We start from the raw sequence: 23,457 nt of genomic DNA on the forward strand, positions 1-23,457 counted from the left end.
GAATCTCCGGTTCGTTTTTTTATTAAGTTAATCACTCGTTAGTGATACTCGATGCCACCTCACCAAGGAATGACACGACGGTTGCTGTCGCTTCTCATTTACATATTTATATATGCCGAAGGTCATGTCTTTCGACGTTTGACATATTTAAATCCCTACAACTGTTACCATTTGAAAGGTATAGGGGATGTTTTCGGTTATTAATCGCAGTTATACTAAAATTCGTCAACTAATCTTATGTAATTAGAATTTAAAGCGAAATTGGGAGAGGAAATACCGTACTCTGTAGTTGTATTTTAAACCATTAGTACCATTGCTCTTCGTGCATCAGATTTAAATAATTGAAAACAAATATTAATAACATTTAAGACCGTCACCATATATATACCTCGTACACCCACTGAACACTTATTCGGCTCCCGTGTCATATTGAATCATGCCGTAAGGGTGCCGAATAATTTTTTAGTGGGTGTACACACCTTTTTTTTACTTTCTTCTAATGGAAGTCTCGGAGATGAATCAATTAATTTAGATCCCAGCAAAGAATATTCTTAACTATATTATGTTAGCCGAACTGAATTTGTAATACTAAAAACACCAGGTTTCGAAGTCTTACACAGTATACAAGGATCCATGCAAATCTTAACCTCATACAGAAGAAGAGTCTGGACACGGAGACTCAGGGCGTAACAAACAGTGGTGTGATTCACTTACTATATTGTTATAATTATAACTGTCGAGCGAGCAGGTGTAGCCGCCCAGATATTGGTGTCAAGGAGCACAGTTAAACGAGTTGATGAGACGGTTTATCCACAGGTGTGTCGTTACCTGCTGGGTGTTGGTGGGTGTTGTGGCGGCAACAAATATCACCTGGCAAGAAAGATACAATAAATGGGCCGCCGACTTGGTGAGTAATATGATAATCGTTGTAATATGATATAAAATAAACTTTGATTGCAAGTATAAGGAAATTAACTTGTATTTCCAGATAAAGACCAATGAATATTTAGTAAAAACTCATTAAATATTTAATGTAGAACAGCTTTAATTATCTTTTCTAATGCATATGTTTTGTTCTTTTTTCCACGACCTGGTTGGTGCGGGTGGACGCTGCTGATGGACGCTACAGAAACCTGGGTTTATCATCGAGGTGCGACAGAATGGCCACCAGCGCTGCCACTGTAAAGTACCCATCGAGTCCCAACAATGTAAGCGACACCAGCCAGACTGTTTCCTTAGTATAAACTAATGAAATACTGTCTTGATGTCGGGGAAAGATTTAATTTATCTATTATATGAAGAAGCGTGAGGTATTGAGCAAGGATAGGAACGCTTAGAGGAGAGTGGGATGCAATGAATATAAACTAATGAATAGAAACATAGATAATAAAGTTATTAAGAATATAAACATCTGGCTTAACTTTAAAAACTAAAAAAAAATAAAACACCAGATGGAAAGAACATTTATAAACAATTAATTATCGTTTTTAAAAAGATGAGGAAAACTTATTAAAACATGTCTAATACTGGTGTTAAAATTTTATGTGATGTGGTACTTTTATATCAACTAGACCCTTTGTTCATAGAGCTCATGATACCAACTTTATTAATAATATGTCTGATTTTTAGTGTTATTAACTCAAGACTGGAACACAACTGCCAAGTCAACCATCACTATCACTACTACCACTACTACCACTACTACCACTCCTCCTACAACTATTATTACTACTTCTACTATTATTACTACTACTACAACAACCACCACTAATACCACCAACACCACCCCCACTGCTATAACCCCCACCACTACTACCACCATCTTCACTTCTACTACTACTACTACTACTACTATTCTTACTACCATTACCACCACTACTGTTGCTACTGCTACTACTACCATTTCCACTATTGCTACTACCACTTCTACTACCATCACTACTACTCTTACTACTATTCCTACAACCACCACCATCCCTACTACTACTACCACCATCACCACGATTATAATCACCACTATTACTACTACCACCACTCCTCCTCCTCCTCCCACCACTATTACCACCTCTACTACTACTACCATCTCCACTACTACCACTATCACCATCACTCTAACTACAACTAACATAACCACCACATCACGTACACTCATATATACTAATGACTCAACTACGCCATTAAGTGCTACCCCAACCACGACTCTCACGCCAACTGCAACCACTAATACTCCGATTACAGCAACCACTGTTACCGTCATGTCAACCACAACTACCAACATTCCAACCACCAGGCCAGATGCTACTACCACTACCACCACAACAGATGTCACTTCCACTACTACCACTACCACCACAGAGCCAACAACTACCATCACTACTACCTCTGAGCCAACAACCACCACTATCACCATCGAACCAACTACAACAACCACTACTACCATTGAATCGACACCAACCACCACTACCGAGCCAACAACAACCACCACTACTACCATCGAATCAACAACCACCACCACTACTACAATCGAGCCAACAACAACCACCACTACAACCATCGAGCCAACAACAACCACCACTACAACCATCGAATCAACAACCACCACCACTACAACCATCGAATCAACAACCACCACCACTACCACCATCGAATCAACAACCACCACCACTACCACCATCGAACCAACAACCACCACCACTACTACCATCGAGCCAACAACAACCACTACAACCATCGAATCAACAACAACCACCACTACCACTCTCGAACCAACAACAACCACCACTACCACCATGTCAACCACTACTCCAACAACTATCACCACCACCACCACTGGGACAACTACCACCACACCTCCCTCTTCAATGAGTGAGTGTACATTAAATTCTTCCTATTGATCAAATTCCTCACGTGAGCTTTACAACCAAAACCTAGACAAAGTTTTATCAATAGAATGATATTTGAAGAGTGTGAAATAAATATTAACATATGGAACACAGCGATGAAAAAGGTTAAAAAAAATCAGTGGTCTGTCTATCTATCTGTCTGTCTGTCTATCTATCTGTCTATCTATCTATCTACAGAGTGTAATAAAGACGTCGTCATCTCCCATGGGTCATTAGACTACTGGTCCACCCCAAACTTCCCTCAAGATTATCCAGAGGGCGTCACCTGTACCCTGACAGTGACGGTGAGTGACGCCTGTTAGGGTAAGTGACAAAGGACAGTGACGGTGAGTGATGCCTAGCAGTGGTGGTGAGGTAAGACTGACAGTGACGGTGAATGATGCCTGACAGTAACGGTGAGTGTCAGCCGAAAGTGACGGTGAGGGACGAATGACAGTGACGGTGAGTAACGCCTGTTAGGTTAAGTAACAGCTGATAATGATGAGGAGTGAAGCCTGACAGTAACAGTAGGTGACGGCTGACAGTGACGGTAAGTAATACCAGGCAGGGACAGCGAGTGACGGCTAACAGTACCTTGAGTGATGCCAAGCAGTAACGGCGAGACAGCTGACAGTAACGGTGAGTAATAACTGGCATGGACGGTAAGGGATGTCTGACGGTGACGGTAGCAGTAAAACAACTAGACCTTAGTTATGAAGAGATGCGATGAAAGCGTGTGTAGGTGTAATGGAGAGGTGAGCGGAATAATAATAATAAGAATAATAATAATAATAATAATAATAATAAGAATCCCTTTCAACTCCGTGTTACAGATCCCCAAGTCACTACAGTCGGGTTTTGCAGAGATTAAGGTGGTGGAGGGAGGCATTATCTTCAAAACAAAGGACTGTCAACATGACGTTCTGCTGGAGGACTCACGGTCAGTCTTTCTGTTACCGTAAAGTGTCCGATTCCTTTATAGAATCATGTACTGTACTTGTACGACCTTCTCTTCCATATGAAAATTAAATCTGTTGCTGCCTTGAGGGAAAACAACGCCTCATTATCATGATAAAGGAAAATATCTTCCCTGTCACTGCTTTTACTTGTATGAACCTGAAGTAATAAATAAACATATCTACGGTATAATGACAAGGTCTTCTTGCATGTCCCCAGCATAAGACACTGTGGTAACATACAGGAAAAGAAGTGGAGTCTTCTCACCACGTACGACGCCCCTAAGACGAAGACGTTTGTGTTCTCTTCTTCAGACAAAGATGGTTCAGCTGCGCAAGGCTTCAAATTATCCATCACAGGTCAGTTCTGACAGCGATGCAGTATTTTCTTCCCATAAAGTTGAGAATCATCAACATGCATGCGTGTTGGTGTGTATTTTTTCACAAATAAAGCTCCAGCCCGAGTATGGGAAGTAAAAAAGTAAGGAACAATTTAAGAGTTATTTTAAACGGTAGACTTTATTTTAAAGATGATCAAGTCAAAGTTTATAGGAAAGACCCAGCAGTAAAGGAAAGTCTGGAGAGCAACTTTACCGCCGCTCACACACGAGTTGTCACGGTAGCAGGTCAGGTACAGTGCAGTACTGGGGACGGAAGGGGAGGAGAATGTCGTCTGGCATGTTTACACGGTACTGTCCGGATGTTCTTAAAGAATTTCATGTTATTCATCTTATCTGTACAAAGTGACGAAAATAATAGTCATGACGGCTGCAGAGATGTTGATGTTAAAGTAGTGCTTACATTAATCTGACAAGACATAAAACACACAAACATGGTTCTCTGATACAGGTGACCTCATTGCTTGCAAATGACCTTGTTCCACAATAAGCCATTGATAGTTGGCTGGGCGTTGATGACACGAGTGCTGATGTGTTCAACTCGCCTCATAGGCAACTGTCTAATATTACGAAAACCGAAAATTGCTCACTTGAACGTTTTATGTATGAATGATTGTTGACTACACATTAGTTATATGTATTTATCTCTCAGTGTGGCTCTTCGTTTTTACAAGAATAAATAGCCGACTTGAGTGTATTGACCGTCACTTATAAATTCCTTTGAAACTTAATAGTTTACCTTTCATTTCAGGAGTCAATCTTGAGCGCTAATGTTCAAGAACTCACACCGAGTTGTGTTTCTGCCAACTGTTTATCAGACTACCTGAGGAACCGCACTTTATGGCTAGAGTATTGTGCACGGTAAGAAGAAATCAAACCTCTTCATGATATCAAGAGGAGTGTTTGAGAAACTCCTAAAATACAGGATCTCTTTTGAAATAAAATGGATGACGTTTTATACCCACCTCAGATCGAGCTAGTGCTTGTTGAGGGAGAGGAAAAACACTGGGCAACTTTAAGAATAATCATAATGAAACTACAAATGTGATAAGAGAAGACCATACAGAGGAGTCATTGACCTTCGCTTCGTAGAGCCTCCCCCCCCCTCCCTCCCTATCCAAAAAAAAAAAAAATAAGCCTGTTTGATAATTTGCGATGATATGCATGTTCCCAATTACTGGCCAGCCCTTTCCTTTATTTATATTTTTACGGGAAATAGCCAACCCGGGCACAGGTCATCGACCCACAACGGGGCCTAGGGGGCGAAAAAATAAGAGTAAAAAGAAAAAAACATAAATGAAAAAGATTATCCTAATTTTTACCACTTAGATGACGGAAAACCTATATTTAACGTACATTTATTTTACATTACCCTTTCCTTCTTTCCTTATGTTTTGAACCACCCCGAGGCAAAAATTGGAATTGGAGAAAAAATAATAGACCTGTAAATATATAAATCTCCAGTTTAATAAGTGGACCGTAACTACTCGGCCTCAAAACCTGGAATACATATTCACCTTAACCCCCTATTCACCAATCGCCATGTATATTTTTTTATTTCTGTTCTCACCTGCGGAGTTTACTTACTTCATGATATGTGTAAATCTGTGTAGTAATATTGTGCGAGGACTGGAACACGTCTCAACACAGGAATATTTGTAATTTACGTAAAAATATATACCACTTGTTACTTGTGCTCTTTTCTTTGAATCCTAATAGTCATGAAGTCTGTTTTATGTACATTTTTGTTTAATATAATTTGTCTAATTGCAGTAATAATATTTATAAAACATGAAACGTGTCATATTTGATTAATAATAATAATAATAATCATGTCCCCTAAACAGGTGTAGAGTTCATGTCACCAAAAAGGTAAGACTGCCGTATATTGAGAAGTTATTGAACTCTTCATTCATTCAACCAATAAAAATGGAGTGCCGATGCATTCAGCGAATAAAAACAGATGGGAGGGTGTTGCTTTGGCCCGTGAAGGATGACAAATTATTGAAAAGACCAAAACACTCCCAACTACTTGTTCTTGAGGTCAGCCCACTGATGATAACGATGCTGTGATATTGGCCCGATATTCCCCCCGCTGCTGTCTCATTTGCTGAATTGTTGGTTAGTATAATTATGTCAGGATATGGAGCAGGAATGCACTTTTTCGGCGAAATTCTTTCTTTACACTACTATTAAAATACTGCTCGAAGGAAAGTGCGAAATATAATAATCGGAAACACAGTTAGGCTTTCCCGTTAATAATAATAATAATAATAATAATAATAATAATAATAATAATAATAATAATAATAATAATCATAAATAATAAATAATAATAATAATAATAAAACATTTATATCCAATACAAATAGAAAAAACAAATAAGATACAATATTACGATGCTTTATAAGATATTCATGAAGCCTTGACACCAGTTCTCACTTGACCAACACTCGCTCCACACACTGTTCACTGAAAAGTAAGGTCCCGTCGCTACGGGGAGGGGGCAGTGTCCCCCAATTTAAGCTACGGCTCCCCAGTTCCAAAGCGGACTGAAAGTCAACAAATAGTTTTTGCGAGTCATGTTTTCTGGAATTCTATTATACGAAGTAAAATCTAAAGTTCCTTGTTGTAATTAAAGCTACAAGAAATGTTTAGGGATGACTCATTGAGTGCTGCCCCCCTAGACTTATGAATCTGACGCCGGGCCTCACTGTCTCAGTTACTGGTTCAATTTCCTGAGTGATACAAGATGGAGAAAAATGGAAGAATTGATCGAGTCATGTTCACAGTAAAGTGTCTTTTAAGGAGTGAGTAAGATGGGAGACATTAACAGATAGGAAATTATAATAACTAACAGAATCATGTTGTGTTAAACATCAGTTAAAACTTCGAGTACTTTACACCACACTTGGGACAATATATGGCCACACAGTAATTAATTCGTACATCAGAGAACAAATCCACACTCGAGGTTTACGAAATAATTGCTATGGTATAACTAATATGGTATAATCAGTCAATACTCACTGGCGGTCACTGATCACTTTGTCGCCGTCCCCTTTCTTGTAAATCGCCCCCTTGACCACCACTCCACGGTCCCCAACCCCGTCAAGTTCTACGACTTTCTTCTCCTCTCAAACTTCCTCAGCCCTAGGATACCAAGCACTCCAGCACTGCTTCACCGAGCATCCCACAACTCCAGCGTCCCCGGCGACATTACACACTCCACATAAACGTCCATGACTCCTTGCTGCACCTACCGACGCTTCACAACTCACAGTGCTTTTCTTCCTGTGTCCTACTACCGTTGTAACACATACCTATCATCAGAAGCTACCAGCAGCAACCAATAATAGTACCAGTACAGTGCCATAAAGATTGAGCCTTTGAGACGTGTGAATGAGGCCTCTCAGGCTCTCATCCAAACTGAACCGTCATCCCTCCGAATCCCAGCTTACTTATGAAGATATAAACATAATTACTTAATCACCAACGAAAAATAACTTTTGTAATGAAGATTACTTACATTAATGAAGCTTAATTGCTTAGTACTTTAAATAAAATCAGTGAGGATTTTGATTCAAAGTATTGAAGCCTGATTCGAGGTGTGATTCGACTTACAGGTAATGACGTCATCAGTGGGCAGGGGTTTATAAACAAGGTATTTGGACTATCAACTGGTTGTTGCGCTTGTTCTTATTATTTATATGACAATACATTAAAATTACAGTAAAAATATGATTTATTTATTTAAAGTATAAAGGTGTCACTTAAAACAAATTCAATAAATTCAAGAGGAAATTATTTAATAAAACGTAACATAATATACTGTCCAAAAAGTTTATATACCACTGATAATACCAATTCAACGATGGGCACAGATTTGTTTCAAAATACATTATTTGTTATCACATTTGACAAACAATTATTCACTGTTATTGGAATTATTCATAAAAATAGAATATTCAGCCTGCAGCATGATTTTCACTTGATTATCACTCATAAGTCTGTCACAATATAATAGTTAATGAATGTTCACAAATTTCATGGTAAAAACTATTAGAATATGAACAAAGAATTTATTACAAATAAATGAAAAAATGAATGAAATATAAATAAACGTAACAACAATGAAAAAACACATAATCCTAAAACATTTTTTCCTCGACTTTAGATGAGCAATTTTTTTCATTACACTTTTAATATCTATTTTAGACAAGGTAATTTCTAACAAAACTACTAATGAATTTAATCGTTCCTGTGTCATGGAAGTGTATGTCTTTTAAGTCTCCTGTGACCACTGTTGTACGTAGGTATCTTAAATATTATCCTTAACTCACCTAAGTACAGTACGATGACTTCAATGAGTTGGCCCTTTGAGTACGATGATAACCCCCTGAGAAACTGTAACTGAATCCTTTGAGTACAATGCCATAGCCCTTTGAATGACACCTTTTTATGCCTTGAATACTCAGGGGTTAATGCCACCCACTGATTTGACATGTCACCCTCACTTCATCCCTTTGAGATGTATTATCTTATATCAATAAATGAATCAATCAATAAATCAATCCTGTATCAGAAGCTTTACATCTCCAGGAAATATTGTGTTTGTAATACAGGGTATTTGGTTTAGTAAGGAGTTCACGTATGTTTATATTACTGTTTTTGATACCTTAACTTGTCCTCCAAACTTTGATATGAAAATCTCACTTCATTTATATATGGCAAATCTTTTAGGTTATTGGTATTTTGTAGCTGTTCAAATCTGTCTGATAAAGAAGCTATAGCTGTGTCTAGAATAAGATTAAATACAGGATTCTTTAACTGACTTTCTGGATTTTCTCTATTTGTTCTCATCCATTCTCCCCACTTGCCCAAAACATCTCAGCCTGCCTGTATGCAGAATTTCGTCAATACTCAGCCACCCTATGCAACTCTGAACATGGCCTCCTGTCCTTCTGTGTCACTTTACACATCCACCTCACCATTCTCATATCAGCTTGCTCAAGATTTCTTATGTCAACCTCTTAAACAGTTTCAGGGTCCCTCAGGGCACATGCTGCCACAACCCAAGGTGGGCAGGGCATGCTCAGCTGATGACACTCACAGTATAAATGTTTGCGTTTCTTTTTTGTGTGTGACATTATTTTCCATCGTATTTCTTTTGTTAAATGTGTATTTCTTCACAAATGATTGCTTTATAATACTCTTATACAAATGAAGTTGAATCTAACATCAACATACACAAATACAAGTGAATATCACAAAGGAGCGGGAAGCATCTGATGTTTGCAGGCCCACCGGGCAATTATCTCAACACCTCATGTCCACCACAGTTGTGCACCGAGAATGGGAAGACAATGGTGCACATTTTGAGACTTGAACCATGAAAATCAAGAAAGAAATAGATTTTTGGCAAGGTTTTGAAGTCGATGACGATATTTTCATCATCGGAATGCTAATAGGAATTTTTGGGAGGACGAAATATTCATCGGCCCGCCATACAACATCACATATCTCACACTAACTGTATAAGTCCTTCTTTACACTTGGAGGGAAAATCCTATTGCCATCAATAAATGCAACATCCCTCTAAACTTCCTCCAGTCACTTCTGACACTTGCAACTGAGCAGGCTTCAGCACCCCCACTGGCACTGATCATGTTACCCAGGTAACAGAACTCATTGACACTTCCACACTCATTGTACATTATTAAATTACTGCTCACACCTTTCTTGCAGACAGTGCATGGCCATTTTTCACTTTCCACCAAGGGTCCCTCATCTACACCACTATCTTTGAATTTGCAACGTTCACTCTGGCATTTTGCCTCTATTCCACCCTTTCCATTTCTTAAATTTCTCCACTGCCTCTTCAATACTACCTGCTATCAGCACTAAGTAGTCTTCAGCATACAGCAACTCCCAGGGCAGGTCAGTCCTAAAATCCCATGGTATTGCCTCCAGGCCATGATAAACAGGTGGTGGTTCAAGATAGACTCCTGATGGACACCTACTTTTACCTCAGAGTCCTCATACTTACTCTCACAGAAGTTTCTGAGCCCTTATATAATGCCATAACCACTGTTAAAGGTACTCCTCGACTCGTAATTTTCTCATTGCCCACTTTACTACTTCATTTGGTACCCTGTCAAATGCCTTTTCTAAGTCTATTAACCCTCTCAGCCTCGCACAACGCCATTATGGCGTCGAACATAAAAGGAGAAAAACATACACAGCCTCGTGATGCCAACGTGGCGTCCAATGGGCTATATTACCAGATAACTTAAAAACTATTCTGTGAAACTGACTGAACTTTGGATGCCATTTGACAGACGTCGGTTTCTTTGTGTGGGCCTTATCGCCTTCCCCAAGACGGTTTTGGTCATCTTGTGTTTGGTAGCCAGCATGAAGCCAGTGTTGCTGTGGCCATTAAGGTGAGAGGAGGGTGCACTGCTAAGCCCTTTAAATTATTCCATGAGTTTTTGTGTTATATTATTTTTCTTATACCATGATATTCACATGCTTTGTTCTTTATTTTGGTATATAGAACATATCAATGAACACCATAATACAAGCAAAATGTGAATGGAAATCAAGATGTTACTAAACATTTTCCTACTTTCTCAACTTATACTGTAGTACTTGTACTCGAAAAAAGTGACAAATTTCAAGAATTTTAGTTTTTTTATGGTTTCATACAAATTTTCAGACAATTTTACGAGAGAAGAGACCCCATTACAATTAATAAAACAATTCCATGGCAGTGAAATGAGCCCAGAAAAAAAAAAATCAACGATTTTTCGGCAAAAACCTCTGAGGCTGAGTGTAAGTTTTCATGCACGTATACGGTATGTGTCAGGCTCCGAGGTTGAGAGGGTTAATATAAAGTACAATTTTCATTCCTTCCCTAAATATTTCTCTTGCAGCTGCCTGATCATAAATATTGCCTCAATAGTCCCCCTACCTGGCATAAACCCAAACTGCATTTCATTTATGGATACTCTCTCCCTTATTAATTTCTCAATCACTCATTCTACAGCTTCCCTAACCCAATCTATCAGCTTCAGGCCCCTGTAGTTCTCACATTCTGGTGCATAACCTTTACCTTTTTAAGTATGTATTCACAATCACAGCTAATTCCATTTCCATTATGATTGCATTAGTCAATTTGGTTACCATTGACATGCCTACATCGCCTGATGCTTTCAGCATTTCTGCAACTATCCCAGAGCTTCCAGCTGCCTTTCCATTCTTCAATTTGTCAATTGCTTTCTCTACCCATTCTCTTTCAATCCTTGGGCATGATTCCTGTAGTGATTCTACTATCCATAAGCTGCCTCTGTCCCATTCATACCCCTCATTCAGTAATTGAGCGTAGTATTTTCTCCAGGCATCCTTGATTTCCCATTATTAACTAGCATGTTACTGTGGTCATTATTTTCTCACACACCTCTAAAATCAGAAATTGACACCTGTCATTTTAAGCACTTCTTCAATACAATAACTAAACCCACCAAATAAGCACCACCTCTGTGACTGAAGGAAGTATTAATACAAATCATTGTCATATGCCTACATAATTTATTATCTTCACATAATTATACAATATACTTTATTCTGGATTTTCGGTGTATTTCAATGACATTTGCTTTAGTATAACTATTTTCTTACTAATTGGTAAAAAAGCATGCATAATGCATGTGTGAGCAAGTTCATAAAAATATAAACAGCACTGTACTGACAAATCTGAAGTCTGCATTAAAATGAAACTTTAAAGACAGCAATCCTCATGGTGATGTTACGTGGTGTCGAGCAAAGCGGATATTGCGCAGTAATGCCTCATGACAAAGTGATGCTTCCTTCTCTGCTTCAAACACACATTCTACCTCAGCTTCACTGCGACACACCTGCACCCAAAAAAGAAAAAATAATTATTGTCAGTAGGGGTGCTGGAGCCTACTCAGCTGCAAGAGTCAAAAGTGGCTGGCGGAAGTCTAGGGAGCTACTGCCTTTATTGAAAAACCTTCCCCCTGAGTGAAAGGAACAATGTATGTGGCTTGTGTGAGAAATGTGATGTTGTATGACAGTCAAACATGGGCAGTTAAAGAGGATGACACAAGTAGACTTGAGTGAGCTATATGAATACCGTGAGGTGGATGTGCAATGTGACACTGAAACATAAGAGGCCTTGTTCTGAGTTAAGAGGGCAACTGGGTATTGAGAGTATAAAGGGTCCTCATTATATGTTGTACGGCTATATGTTACTTGACATATACATCGCTAAAAAATATAGGACGAAATTTTCATTATACATTTGTTTCACACACAGTATACAGGTTGTACCTCTCTAGTCCGGCATTCTGTGGTCCAGAAACTCCCGTGGTCCGGAACGATTTTAATTTGTCCAATAGGTAGATAGGCAGCTTTTTTTTTTTTTTTCTTATCTGAATTATTATTATTATTACAGGAGTATTAAATTTTTGCCCCTCAGGCCCAATGTGGGTCAGTGACCTATGCCCGGGTGGGCTAATCCCGTAAAAAAAAAACAACAACAAAGCCGCGGGAAATTAAGGTTTGTTTACATCCGGCAGTTCGGCTGCTCTCTCTCTCTCTCTCTCTGCTTGTCTATACAGAGTACAACATTTAACCCTTCAATATATATGAGCAGTAAATAAGTGTTGCTTTCATATTCTTATGCAGAGTAATGACGATATGTTTTCACATGTGCGCACTTACATACGCGCAGTCTCACTTTCTTTTTTACCATTAATGGTGAGCTACTTATATTGTTCCATTTATTAACATTAAATAACATTACAGGTACTTCAAACAACCATATTAATTTTTTTTACATTAATTTTACTACAGCTAAAATCAGGGTCTTATTTTCTTCAATTTTATATGTAGAACCAATCAGTCACTGGTTTTGTATGCTTTAACATAAACAATGCCGGCAGCCGTCTCGTCTCCTCTAATATTCCACGTATTATTAATAAATTGTATTGTTAATTTTGCACACACAAACATTAATTCAATAAAAACAAATTCAGAAACATTAATTAAAATATATATGAACAGTAAATAAGTGTTGCTTTCATATTCTTATGTAAAGTACAGGTTGTACCTCTCTAGTCCGGCAACCTCGGGACCTGACCGGTGCCGGACCATGGAATTCACCCTTTTCCTTGATAGATAGTGACTTGTGCTTATGCCTGGAAGCACTAGCACCACTTTCTCTGCAGCATGGTCTCTTTGAAGACATATTGAAGGGTTAAATGTCGTATAGTAGCTTCTCAAATTTCGCGAGTTTTTAATTCTTAACGTATTTTATTGGAACACACAATAAATAAATAAATAAAAATTTTGACGGCGGAAACTTGAATTTCGACGGGTTTGAACGGCACGCCAACGTGCAGACGACGTGCATAATCGTGTAAACAGAGTCATTTCTCTTATGTACAAAAGATTCATTATTGTTTATTACTGAATGTCTTTTTTATTGAATTAATGTTTATGTGTGCAAAATGAGCAATACAATTCATTAATAATACGTAGAATATTAAAACACACGAGGAAATGACACAGCATTGTTTTCGTTGATTACAAAACCAGTGACTGACTGGTTCTACATATAAAACTGAAGAAAATAAGACCCTGAGTTTAGCTGTAGTAAAATTAATGTAAAAAAATTAATATGGTTGCTTGAAGTACCTGTAATGTTATTTAATGTTAATAAATGGAACAATATAAGTAGCTAACCATTAATGGTAAAAAAAAAAGTGAGACTGCTCGTATGTAAGTGCGCACATGTGAAAATATATCGTCATTACTCTACATAAGAATATGAAAGCAACACTTATTTACTGCTCATATATATTGAAGGGTTAAATGTTGTACTCTGTATAGACAAGCAGAGAGAGAGAGAGAGAGCAGCCGAACTGCCGGATGTAAACAAACCTTAATTTCCCGCGGCTTTTTTTTTTAAGGGGATTAGCCCACCCGGGAATAGGTCACTGACCCACATTAGGGCCTGAGGGGCAAAAATTTAATACTCCTGTAATAATAATAATAATTCAGATAAGTTAATAAAAAAAAAAAAAGCTGCCTATCTACCTATTGGACAAACTAAAATCGTTCCGGACCACGGGAGTTTCCGGACCACAGAATGCCGGACTAGAGAGGTACAACCTGTAATGATGATATGTTTTCATGTGTGCACATGCACACTTACATACGCGATCTCTCTTTTTTCTTTACCATTATCGTTAGCTACTTCTATTGTTCCATTTATTAACATTAAATAACATTACTTAAAAAACCATATTAATTTTACTACAGCTACAGCCAAGGTCTTATTTTCTTCAGTTTTATATGTAGAACCAGTTAGTCACTGGTTTTGTAATCAACGAAAACAATGCTGTGTCATTTCCTCGTGTGTTTTAATATTCTACGTATTATTAATGAATTGAATTGCTCATTTTACACACATTAATTCAATAAAAAAGACATTCAGTAATAAACAATAATGAATCTTTTATACATAAGAGAAATGACGCTGTTTACACGATTATGCACGTCGTTTGCACGTTGACGTGCCGTTCAAACCCGTCAAAATTCAAGTTTCCGCTGTCAAAATTTTTATTTATTTATTTTTTTGTGTGTTCCAATAAAATAAGTTAAGAATTAAAAACTTGCGAAATTTGAGAAGCTACTGTACGACATTTAACCCTTCAATATGTCTTCAAAGAGACCATGATGCAGAGAAAGTGGTGCTAGTGCTTCCAAGCATAAGCACAAGTCACTATCTATCCAGGAAAAGGGTGAATTTCCATGGTCCGGCACCGGTCAGGTCCCGAGGTTGCCGGACTAGAGAGGTACAACCTGTATCTGTACTGTACGTTGTTTGCATCATCCAATGTATTATAATAAGTCTGTGTATATCCGAATATGATGCATAAATAGTGTTATAATTATCTAATATAATGTGTAAATAACTACAGTATATTAAGTAATAAAAGTGCCCTATAAGTGTTAAGTTCCTACCACACCAAAGTACACATCAGTCACCCTCGACACGACTGCAAGCTTTGCCATTGTTATATGTAAGTACCCATAGAATTTGCACTGAAGTCATCTCAATGTGCTAATGTGTCTTATTAATAAAGAAAATACAATAATATAAAAATATAAAGGAAAATTAAGACAGTAGGGGTGTACAGTATTCTCTATGGGATATGGAGTGTATTTGAGGGTAGCAAGTGGTTTGGCAACACACCATGACTCGCCAGACTACTGGATATTAAAATCACACAAAAGTTCCAATACCAAAAAATTTAAGTTCTTATATAATGGATGGTTTGGATGTAAAGAAATGGAGGCAAAAAATCATTAAACTACGTCTGGTTGCATAGCTAGTGACAGGAGGTGGTGAGTGGCGGAGGAGGGAGCAGGGGCAGATCCTAGAATATTAAAGGGGATGGGGGGGGGGATTCCAAGTTGCAGGTAGGGGAACACGCTGAGCACAGCTAGCCCACCCAGCTAGGTTTTTTTTTTGGAGGGGGGGGGGTTAAACCCTCCCCAGAAATTATTTTGAAATCTGACCAATATCATGGGCATTTTGAGGCCATTTTGAGGCTATGTGCACTTGATATTAAGAGATATTTTAAGGTCAATAGTAATTACTTTTTACTTTACAAAAGTTTCTGAGTACAATACTGCATTAAAGAAAAAGTACAGTATTGGAATTTTCTGATGAAAAGAAGGGTCAGGACCCCTAAGATCCCCCCCTGAGGAAGGAAGGAGGGAGGGAGTGCTTACTGGACTGAGGGGACAATTCTCTCCCGTGCTCATAAGCTGGCGATCCCTTTATAGTGACAATATGCAACTTCACCATAATTCCCATATCATTTAGGTTCATTTGGTGCCGGATTAATAAGATATTATCGTAAAGTAATAAATTTTCTCCCCAAAAATTCCACACCCATCCCTAAATAATTTATTGCATTGTATTATACTTCCAGTCTCTTAATTACAGAGTGGTAACAAATGATCATTCCCGCTCTACCAAACAGTGTTGCCAGCACTCACTATCTCTCAAGTACCATTGTTGTCACTGCTCAAGGATCTGTCTTCAGCACTTAGTAAATAATATTTTAGTTTTTATCAGCAAAGTTAATAAATATTATTGTAATGTATAAAGCATCTCCATATGCCCTGGTTTAATCAGTGATCATTTGTCTAAGTGTACAAGTAGCAAAATCCGAGCCACCATATATCACTCAAAGGTAAAATATAACGTTGTTTTGAACATATCTCCAAACCAAATACTGTATACAGTACTACACTGTAGCAAGATAATTTGTTGAAAGTACTCTCTTGAGGAACACATCCTGAGCTTTCAAGGGGTATTACTGTACACGATGGAATGCATTTACCTGTAATTACATTAACTCTTATGGAAAAAATTCCCCAGAATATAAAAAATCTGGTGATAAAGGTCTTTTCAAGAATTAGCTCCCCATGTCAGTCCTTCCAGCCTTAGGTAAGGTACTGAAGAAGCTGGCATGTAGTTAACTAAACGTCTTCTGTAGTGACAATAACATCCTTACAGATTCTCGGTTTGGATTTGGAGCTAGAAGGTCAACCGAGAGTGCCCTGTTGTCCTTTACCAATGATATCTTAAACTCCTTTGATGATAGTCAGTTCAGTCGGAATGTTCCTGGACCTCTCTAAAGTCTTTTATACTGTCAACCATACCATCCTCCTGTCAAAGCTTAAACATTACTGTGTTAGGGGCTTATCCCACAATGGTTTACCTCATATCTGACTTAGGCTATGTCCCGTGTGCAAGCGTTCTGCGGCATTGAGCGACCACATGAGTTAACGCTCTACCTTGGTGTAGGGGACAAACATATGTGTTTTCTTTGATGCGGCACATGTAGACGCGCAAAGCGTTCATGAGTGACCAGGAAGTGAGAACTAGATGCGCAACCTGAAAGCAGCGATCAAATGTTTTGATTGCTGCTTCCTCAGTCGCGTGAGTCCTTGCATTCTCCACCAAAATTAAAGAAGGCTAAACTGTACTTTCATTTTTCACTGTTAACAGCTTGATCTTGCCAAGAAATAGATATCTGTGGACTATAAAAGAAGCTGCAAAATTTTTCTCTCACTTTTAAGTAGAAGAATGTGAAGTAGTGTACTGTTTATTCTAGAGAGCACTCTGTTATTCTCAACTGTACATTCTTGAATTGCATATGACCATGTGACCCTGTGTCAATGATGATATTATGGAAAAGTTTAGCACCATTTACAATGTTAACAGCAGTATCTACCTTTATTTCAAGAGCTTTATTTAAAATTCTCCATTTACTTGTACAAATTCCAAATGCACACTCTACAACATGCCTGGCACTTGGCAATCTGGAATTAAAAATTATATTTTCCTTCTTTAGAACATTTCTAGGATAGGGTTTCAAGAAATATATACAGAGTGGGTAGGCCTCGTCCCCAATCAGAATACATACGGGTGTACTCGTTAACTTCTTTGGATCTTGGTGAAGATCCTTGTAGAGATGGTGAAATTCGACTACTTCCATCCTTCTCTGATATATGGGATGTTTTTTCCTGGGTACCTCTGCACGTACCACATGTTGATAACCATTACTTTCTAAAATTTCCAGCTAACATCTGCAATGCATGTTTACACTGGCAAGATGCTGGTAGGTGAGACACAGGTTGCTTTGGAAAGTAGGTAGCGCGTTTACGCCCTGGTCGTTCGAAGCTGTAGGATGCTTGCAAATGGGACATAGCCCTACAACTAACAGTATGTCTGCTATAATAAACATCAATCTGACTCCTCACCTATTTTGTATGGCATCCCTCAAGGCTCCATTCTTGCTGTACATAAATGATATTATAGTCCACTCCAGCACACTTGTAAAATACAACTTATTTGCAGATGATAGTACCGGTAATACTTTTACCTTTATCCTCTTCACCAGTGATCAGCTCGTTAGCTGCTTGGGTGGTCAATCACGTCTCTGTTAAGCACTGTTGGCAAGTACTGGGCCTGCGCTGGCTCTTGAAGGTATCTGAACCTGCTCCAGTGTTGGTCAAGTCTTGTCTTGAAAGAACTCACACTCGGTGCCGTCACAACACACACTGGCTGGTTGTTCCAAGAGTTCACAATTCTTACCCTAAAAAAGTTTGCCCCCACAGTTTTCTGGACTTGTGGCTTCTTCAACCTTGAGCTGTGACCCCTTGTGGGGCAGGCGTTTGCCAGCTCCAGGTATGGACACACGACTGAGTAGTGCCCTTTGAGATATTTATGCATCTCAATTAATTCATTGTTGATATACACATCCAGGTCCTTTTCGCATTTGGTCTCTATTAATGCAGTTTTTTCATCCCGTTGGGACATATGATATGCTTACTTACCATTGGTACAACACAGGTGCATGCTCTTACAATTTGTGACATTGAATTTTAGCAGCCATTTCTTAGACCACTCTTGAAGCTCACCGAGACCTTTCTGCAGCTCTTCGCAGTCTGTTTCGTTCTTAATCTCTGTAAATAATTTAGCATCGTCCACAAACATTTGTATGGAGGAGTGTATAGATCTCTATGACAGTCACTCAGATCTCCATTCCTTGATGAGAACTATGAACAGTGAATTGACTAAAGTCAGGAACTGGGTAATACGTAATAAACGGACCTTAAACCTGGAAAAAACCCACTACACAATCTTTCACAGAAGGAAAACTTTCCTCCAGATTTGGTCCCCCCTGTACCTTGGTAATACAGTCCTCAAACAAGAACAAAATACTAAATTCCTTGGGGTTATTTTCGATGATAAACTTAAATGGAAAAACCATATGCAAGTTATTCACAGTAAAATCAATAAACAGTACAGTGATCCCTCGGTTAACGAGCGCCTCGGTTAACGAGATTTCGGTTAACGAGTTACCTTCCATAAGATTCTTAACTTCGGTTAACGAGCAATCCCTCGTTTAACGAGTTTTTTACGAGCCGACCTCAACATGTTTTCGCTTGCATTTGGCGTTCCACCAGCTGTAGTAATAGTCCGCCAATACAGTAATCGGTTTTAGGGCTTAAATTCCTTACTATTTTAGTAAATATCAAGAAGTTTATACTATTCAATAATTTTAAAGGTTTAATATTAAATTTTTTAGTCATTTTAACAATTATTTAACATAATTGAAGGTAAGGAATCTAGTTTCATGCGCGCCATCCAGCCTGGCAACACACCAAACACGTGCCAGTCTCTCTGTCTTTTCAGTGGAGGTAACATCTTGCTTGAGACTCTCTTCAACTAAACGCTTTTTTTCTGTGTTTGCAAGCAAATTATTGGTCATTTTGGAATTTATTTTACATATTGACAATATATAATGCAGTGCAGTGTTGATTTAAAGAAAATAATCTTGAATTACACCAAGAGAACTAAAATTTTATGGGTGAAATGGCACCATGGGGTGACTTCTCTTCCACCCCAATGCCTTCTCTTCTCCATTCTCCTCCACCCCCATTCTAATTCTCATCATCATCATCATCATCATCCAGGAGCCTTCTACATACACACCTCAAAGTAAGTGTACTTTTCTACCTTTTTTGTTGAATTTAGGCAATTTTCGGTGAGCTGAAACCAATTACCCAAAAACCCATTGAAACAATGGTTTCTGTTAACGAGTTTTTCAGTTAACGAGGAACCCACTGGAACGGATTGTGCTCGTTAACTGAGGGACCACTGTACAGTATCCTGTTTCACACTCATCAGTCACTCACTCTTGCAGCAATGAAAGAAATCTATTATGACTATATTTAACAACACTTGATACACTGTCACACACTATGGAGGGCCTCCAACTCCACTAAAACATAACCCATGGTCACCGCCCAGAAGAGAGTTGTGCGGAGAATGACCTACTTGAAAAAAACTGATCACACAAACAAACAATTTGCTAAATTGAAAATGTTATAATTTGAGGACATTACCACATACTGCTCTACTCTATTTGTTTATAAATCTGTTAATCACTTGATTGAGAATAATTATTTCCAGTTCCAGAATAACCAGAGATACAATGTAAGACAAGACACTCAGACTTACTAATACCAACCCTCATGCATTCCTCTCGGTCCCAGACCCCCATAAAATATCATGGTGTGAAGGTGTGGAACAGATTACCCCACCCAGCCAAGCAAAGACTACACTCCCTTCGTTTAAATCACATCTGGCAATACTGTACAGTACATGGAGGCTCCAGAAACACAATCTGTAATAAGCAATCAATGAAACATAATCACCTCAAATTTGACCCATTTGTAGCGGGAACATTTTCTTGCCCCTGGACAAGCCTGCAGCACGTTCTGTACACTAGGATGAGTCAATCCAAAAAAGCGGCAACCTCGCTCTTCACTGTTACTACCTTCTGGCCTGCCAAAATTTAAGAAATAATTATCATGCAATATCTAAAATAATAAATAAATAAATACAGTGCAGTGCAGCATACCCTTAAAATTTGTGGGTGCTAGATTCTCAAAATGGCCGCAAATAGTCAAATCTGTGAATAACATTTGCTGACCAGGGGGGAGGGGGGGGTACATTTTTACTCGTGTGCAAAGAACTGTATACAGTATTCCCTTTATGTGTGTGCCGATAGGAAAATTATTTCTTTTAACTGTATTGTATACGTGTGTGTGTGTGTGTGCGTGTATGTAGACACACACAAAACACATACAAACAAATAATACCGGGAGAATCCTCTCACAAATAATCAGAAACAAGAGAACAAATTTAAAAAAAAATGTAAGTCTCACATTTTCAAAATTTTGTTGTCTTGTTTCTGATTATTTGTGAGAGGATTGTCCCGTCGTTACTTATTTGTACAGTACTGTATCTAGAACGAATGGCTCCCTGTCCCGGCTGCGAAAATGCCAGCAACTTTAAAAATACCCTTAGACATTCTTGGGTATATCCAGGGTGTCATCCGCGAATAATCAAGAACCGCGAACTAAAAATTTGTGAATTGTCAGGGCATGCTGTACATGAAGGGGTTAGTAAATATATGTAAAATCAACTAAGGTACACTAAGTAAGTACTGTACAATCACTTGACAACTTAATATCAGCATCACGTAACAGGTCTCTTATGAGCACCTCACTCTATGCATCATGAGATTAAACACGGGTCAGGAGAGCAGCACACTGATGCACTAGCCTACACCACCAGGAAAGTTATTATTATAAATCCTATACAGGTACTTTTATTAACCTTACTTTCTTCCCAACTAATTGGGATTTAAATATTAAAACAGTTTTCTTAAGAAATAATAGGTCTCTTTATCCTTAATTTATACTGACAGATAAAGTATAAGTCTGACAAACTTTATAATTCTGGCCTACAACAAATAAATAGGAATAATGGTTGTCAAATACCTACAATGTGACACTTCATACCTGATAGTCAGCAGATCCATGTCAAGTGCAAGGTTGATGGTTTGAAGAATGTGGTTGTGGCACTCTGCTGGAGAGTTCCCCACCACTACTGCATCCTCCTCATCTTCACACACTACCTCAAACCTGTAAAGAAAATCAAGTATATTATGTCAATCAAAAACCATAAATGATACAAAGTCAAGCCTATACAATGTTAACAATGTTAATACAGGTGTAATGTTTTAGCAAGACACCAGATTCATACCATTAAAACTGTGTGACAACAATAATACTATGTATTTTACAAAGACCAACTGTGGTTCGGAAAATTCTATAGTCCGGTCAGGTCCAAAGGGTGCCGGATTAGGGAGGTTGAACCTGTATTATTTATTTGTATGTGTTCTGTGCATATGTGTCTATACACACACACACATATTTACAATACTGGTAAAGGAAATTATTGTCCTTGTCCCAGCCACGAAAATGCTGGCAACTTTAAAACTACCCACAGACATTCTTGGGTACATCGAGGGTGTCATCCGTGAATAACTGAGAACCGTGATGTAAAAATCCGCAAACTTGGAGGGCATACTGTATAATAAAGCAAAAAAAAATAATAATAATAACAATAATAAAAATTCTAATATGTAGTAGACTAGCTGGCCTGTGTTTCAATCTTTACCACTGAAGGAGAGGTGATCCTCAGCAACTGAAGTATTTGTTGAAAATTTTATTCATGACATTCAGTATTGAAAGAATAAGGTATCAAATTTATTAAAGCTAAATACATAATAAGCCTAGTGACAGAAAAAAAAAGTTGTGTACGGCAAATAACTTTACCGTGGGATGAGGCCACCATCTAGTATCTTGCAAGTGTACAGCACTGGCTTCAATGGATCTCTGAGACTTGCAAATATTCTAGAAGAACAGAAACCAACTGGGAAAATGCATTGTTCTCTGTGGTATGCTTCACGCTCACTGACAATCTGCAAGACGTTAATAAGGCTTCAGCATATTATTATGGATAAACTTAATAAAAACTTAAACTATATATATATATATATATATATATATATATATATATATATATATATATAGTTGGTCCTCACATTACGCGGTTAATGTAACCCGGAGGGTCCCGCGGAAAGTGAACAACATAACATATGGGATTAATTGAAATGGAGTCCAGGCCGATCCCCAAACTCCACTTTTTGACGACACACAACTATGTTGTAGTAAAAATTTTATCTTAACTTTATGATGGTATGAAAAAACAAGTAATATAGAAGAGGTTAGGTTAGGAAAGATAAAGGTTAACATAGGAAAAATAAAGAATAGGTTAAAAAACTAAAAATTTTGTGTAACACTTACGGTAGTAGAAGAGATGGGTCGGCATACGGGGATGGAGGCTGGTTCCGAGGCAGAGGGCAGATTACTGGCCCTCAGGTGAATCACCATTACTAGGTGAATCATCATCACTGTCACTTACAGTTGTCAGGGCTTCCCTGACAAATCCCTCAAAGTCAACTTCACTGTCACTATCACTGGCTTGGGCTGGCTGTGGTGGGTTGCGGGTGAAGAAATCTGTTATGCTTTGCTGACGGCTGGCGTTGATGTTGTCGTGATACACCGTGATGTACGGCTCCATAGCCTGCACCAGCCGGTTATGGAAGACTTCATAGCGGTCATCGTCATTGTCGCGGGAAAGGACGGACTTAATTTTCTCTGCAAACTCCATGGCACACTTAATATCACTAT

At 38.4% G+C, this 23,457-nt stretch overlaps 1 protein-coding gene and 1 long non-coding RNA gene across 2 annotated transcripts in view; one reads left to right on the forward strand and one right to left on the reverse strand.

The window, feature by feature from the left end:
* The first annotated feature begins 3,086 nt into the window (after nt 1–3,086).
* LOC121875610 lies at nt 3,087–5,897 on the forward strand. Its single transcript, XR_006090643.1, has 4 exons — nt 3,087–3,187; nt 3,716–3,822; nt 4,059–4,198; nt 4,988–5,897. It is a non-coding gene; the product is annotated as an uncharacterized LOC121875610 (long non-coding RNA).
* Nucleotides 5,898–11,806: 5,909 nt separating this feature from the next.
* Nucleotides 11,807–23,457, reverse strand: part of LOC121875679 (transforming growth factor beta regulator 1-like) — a 24,312-nt gene continuing 12,661 nt past the window's right edge. The window contains exons 9-12 of the mRNA XM_042380299.1: nt 22,540–22,704; nt 21,721–21,843; nt 20,569–20,698; nt 11,807–12,152 (exon numbers count right to left, since the gene is read on the reverse strand). Coding sequence (XP_042236233.1) covers nt 12,033–12,152; nt 20,569–20,698; nt 21,721–21,843; nt 22,540–22,704 — 538 coding nt within the window. The 3' untranslated portion in view covers nt 11,807–12,032. The remainder of the gene's footprint in view (nt 12,153–20,568; nt 20,699–21,720; nt 21,844–22,539; nt 22,705–23,457) is intronic.

The sequence above is a fragment of the Homarus americanus genome, unplaced genomic scaffold (assembly GCF_018991925.1).
Source record: "Homarus americanus isolate GMGI-L3 unplaced genomic scaffold, GMGI_Hamer_2.0 scaffold22250, whole genome shotgun sequence".
Taxonomy (NCBI): domain Eukaryota; kingdom Metazoa; phylum Arthropoda; class Malacostraca; order Decapoda; family Nephropidae; genus Homarus; species Homarus americanus.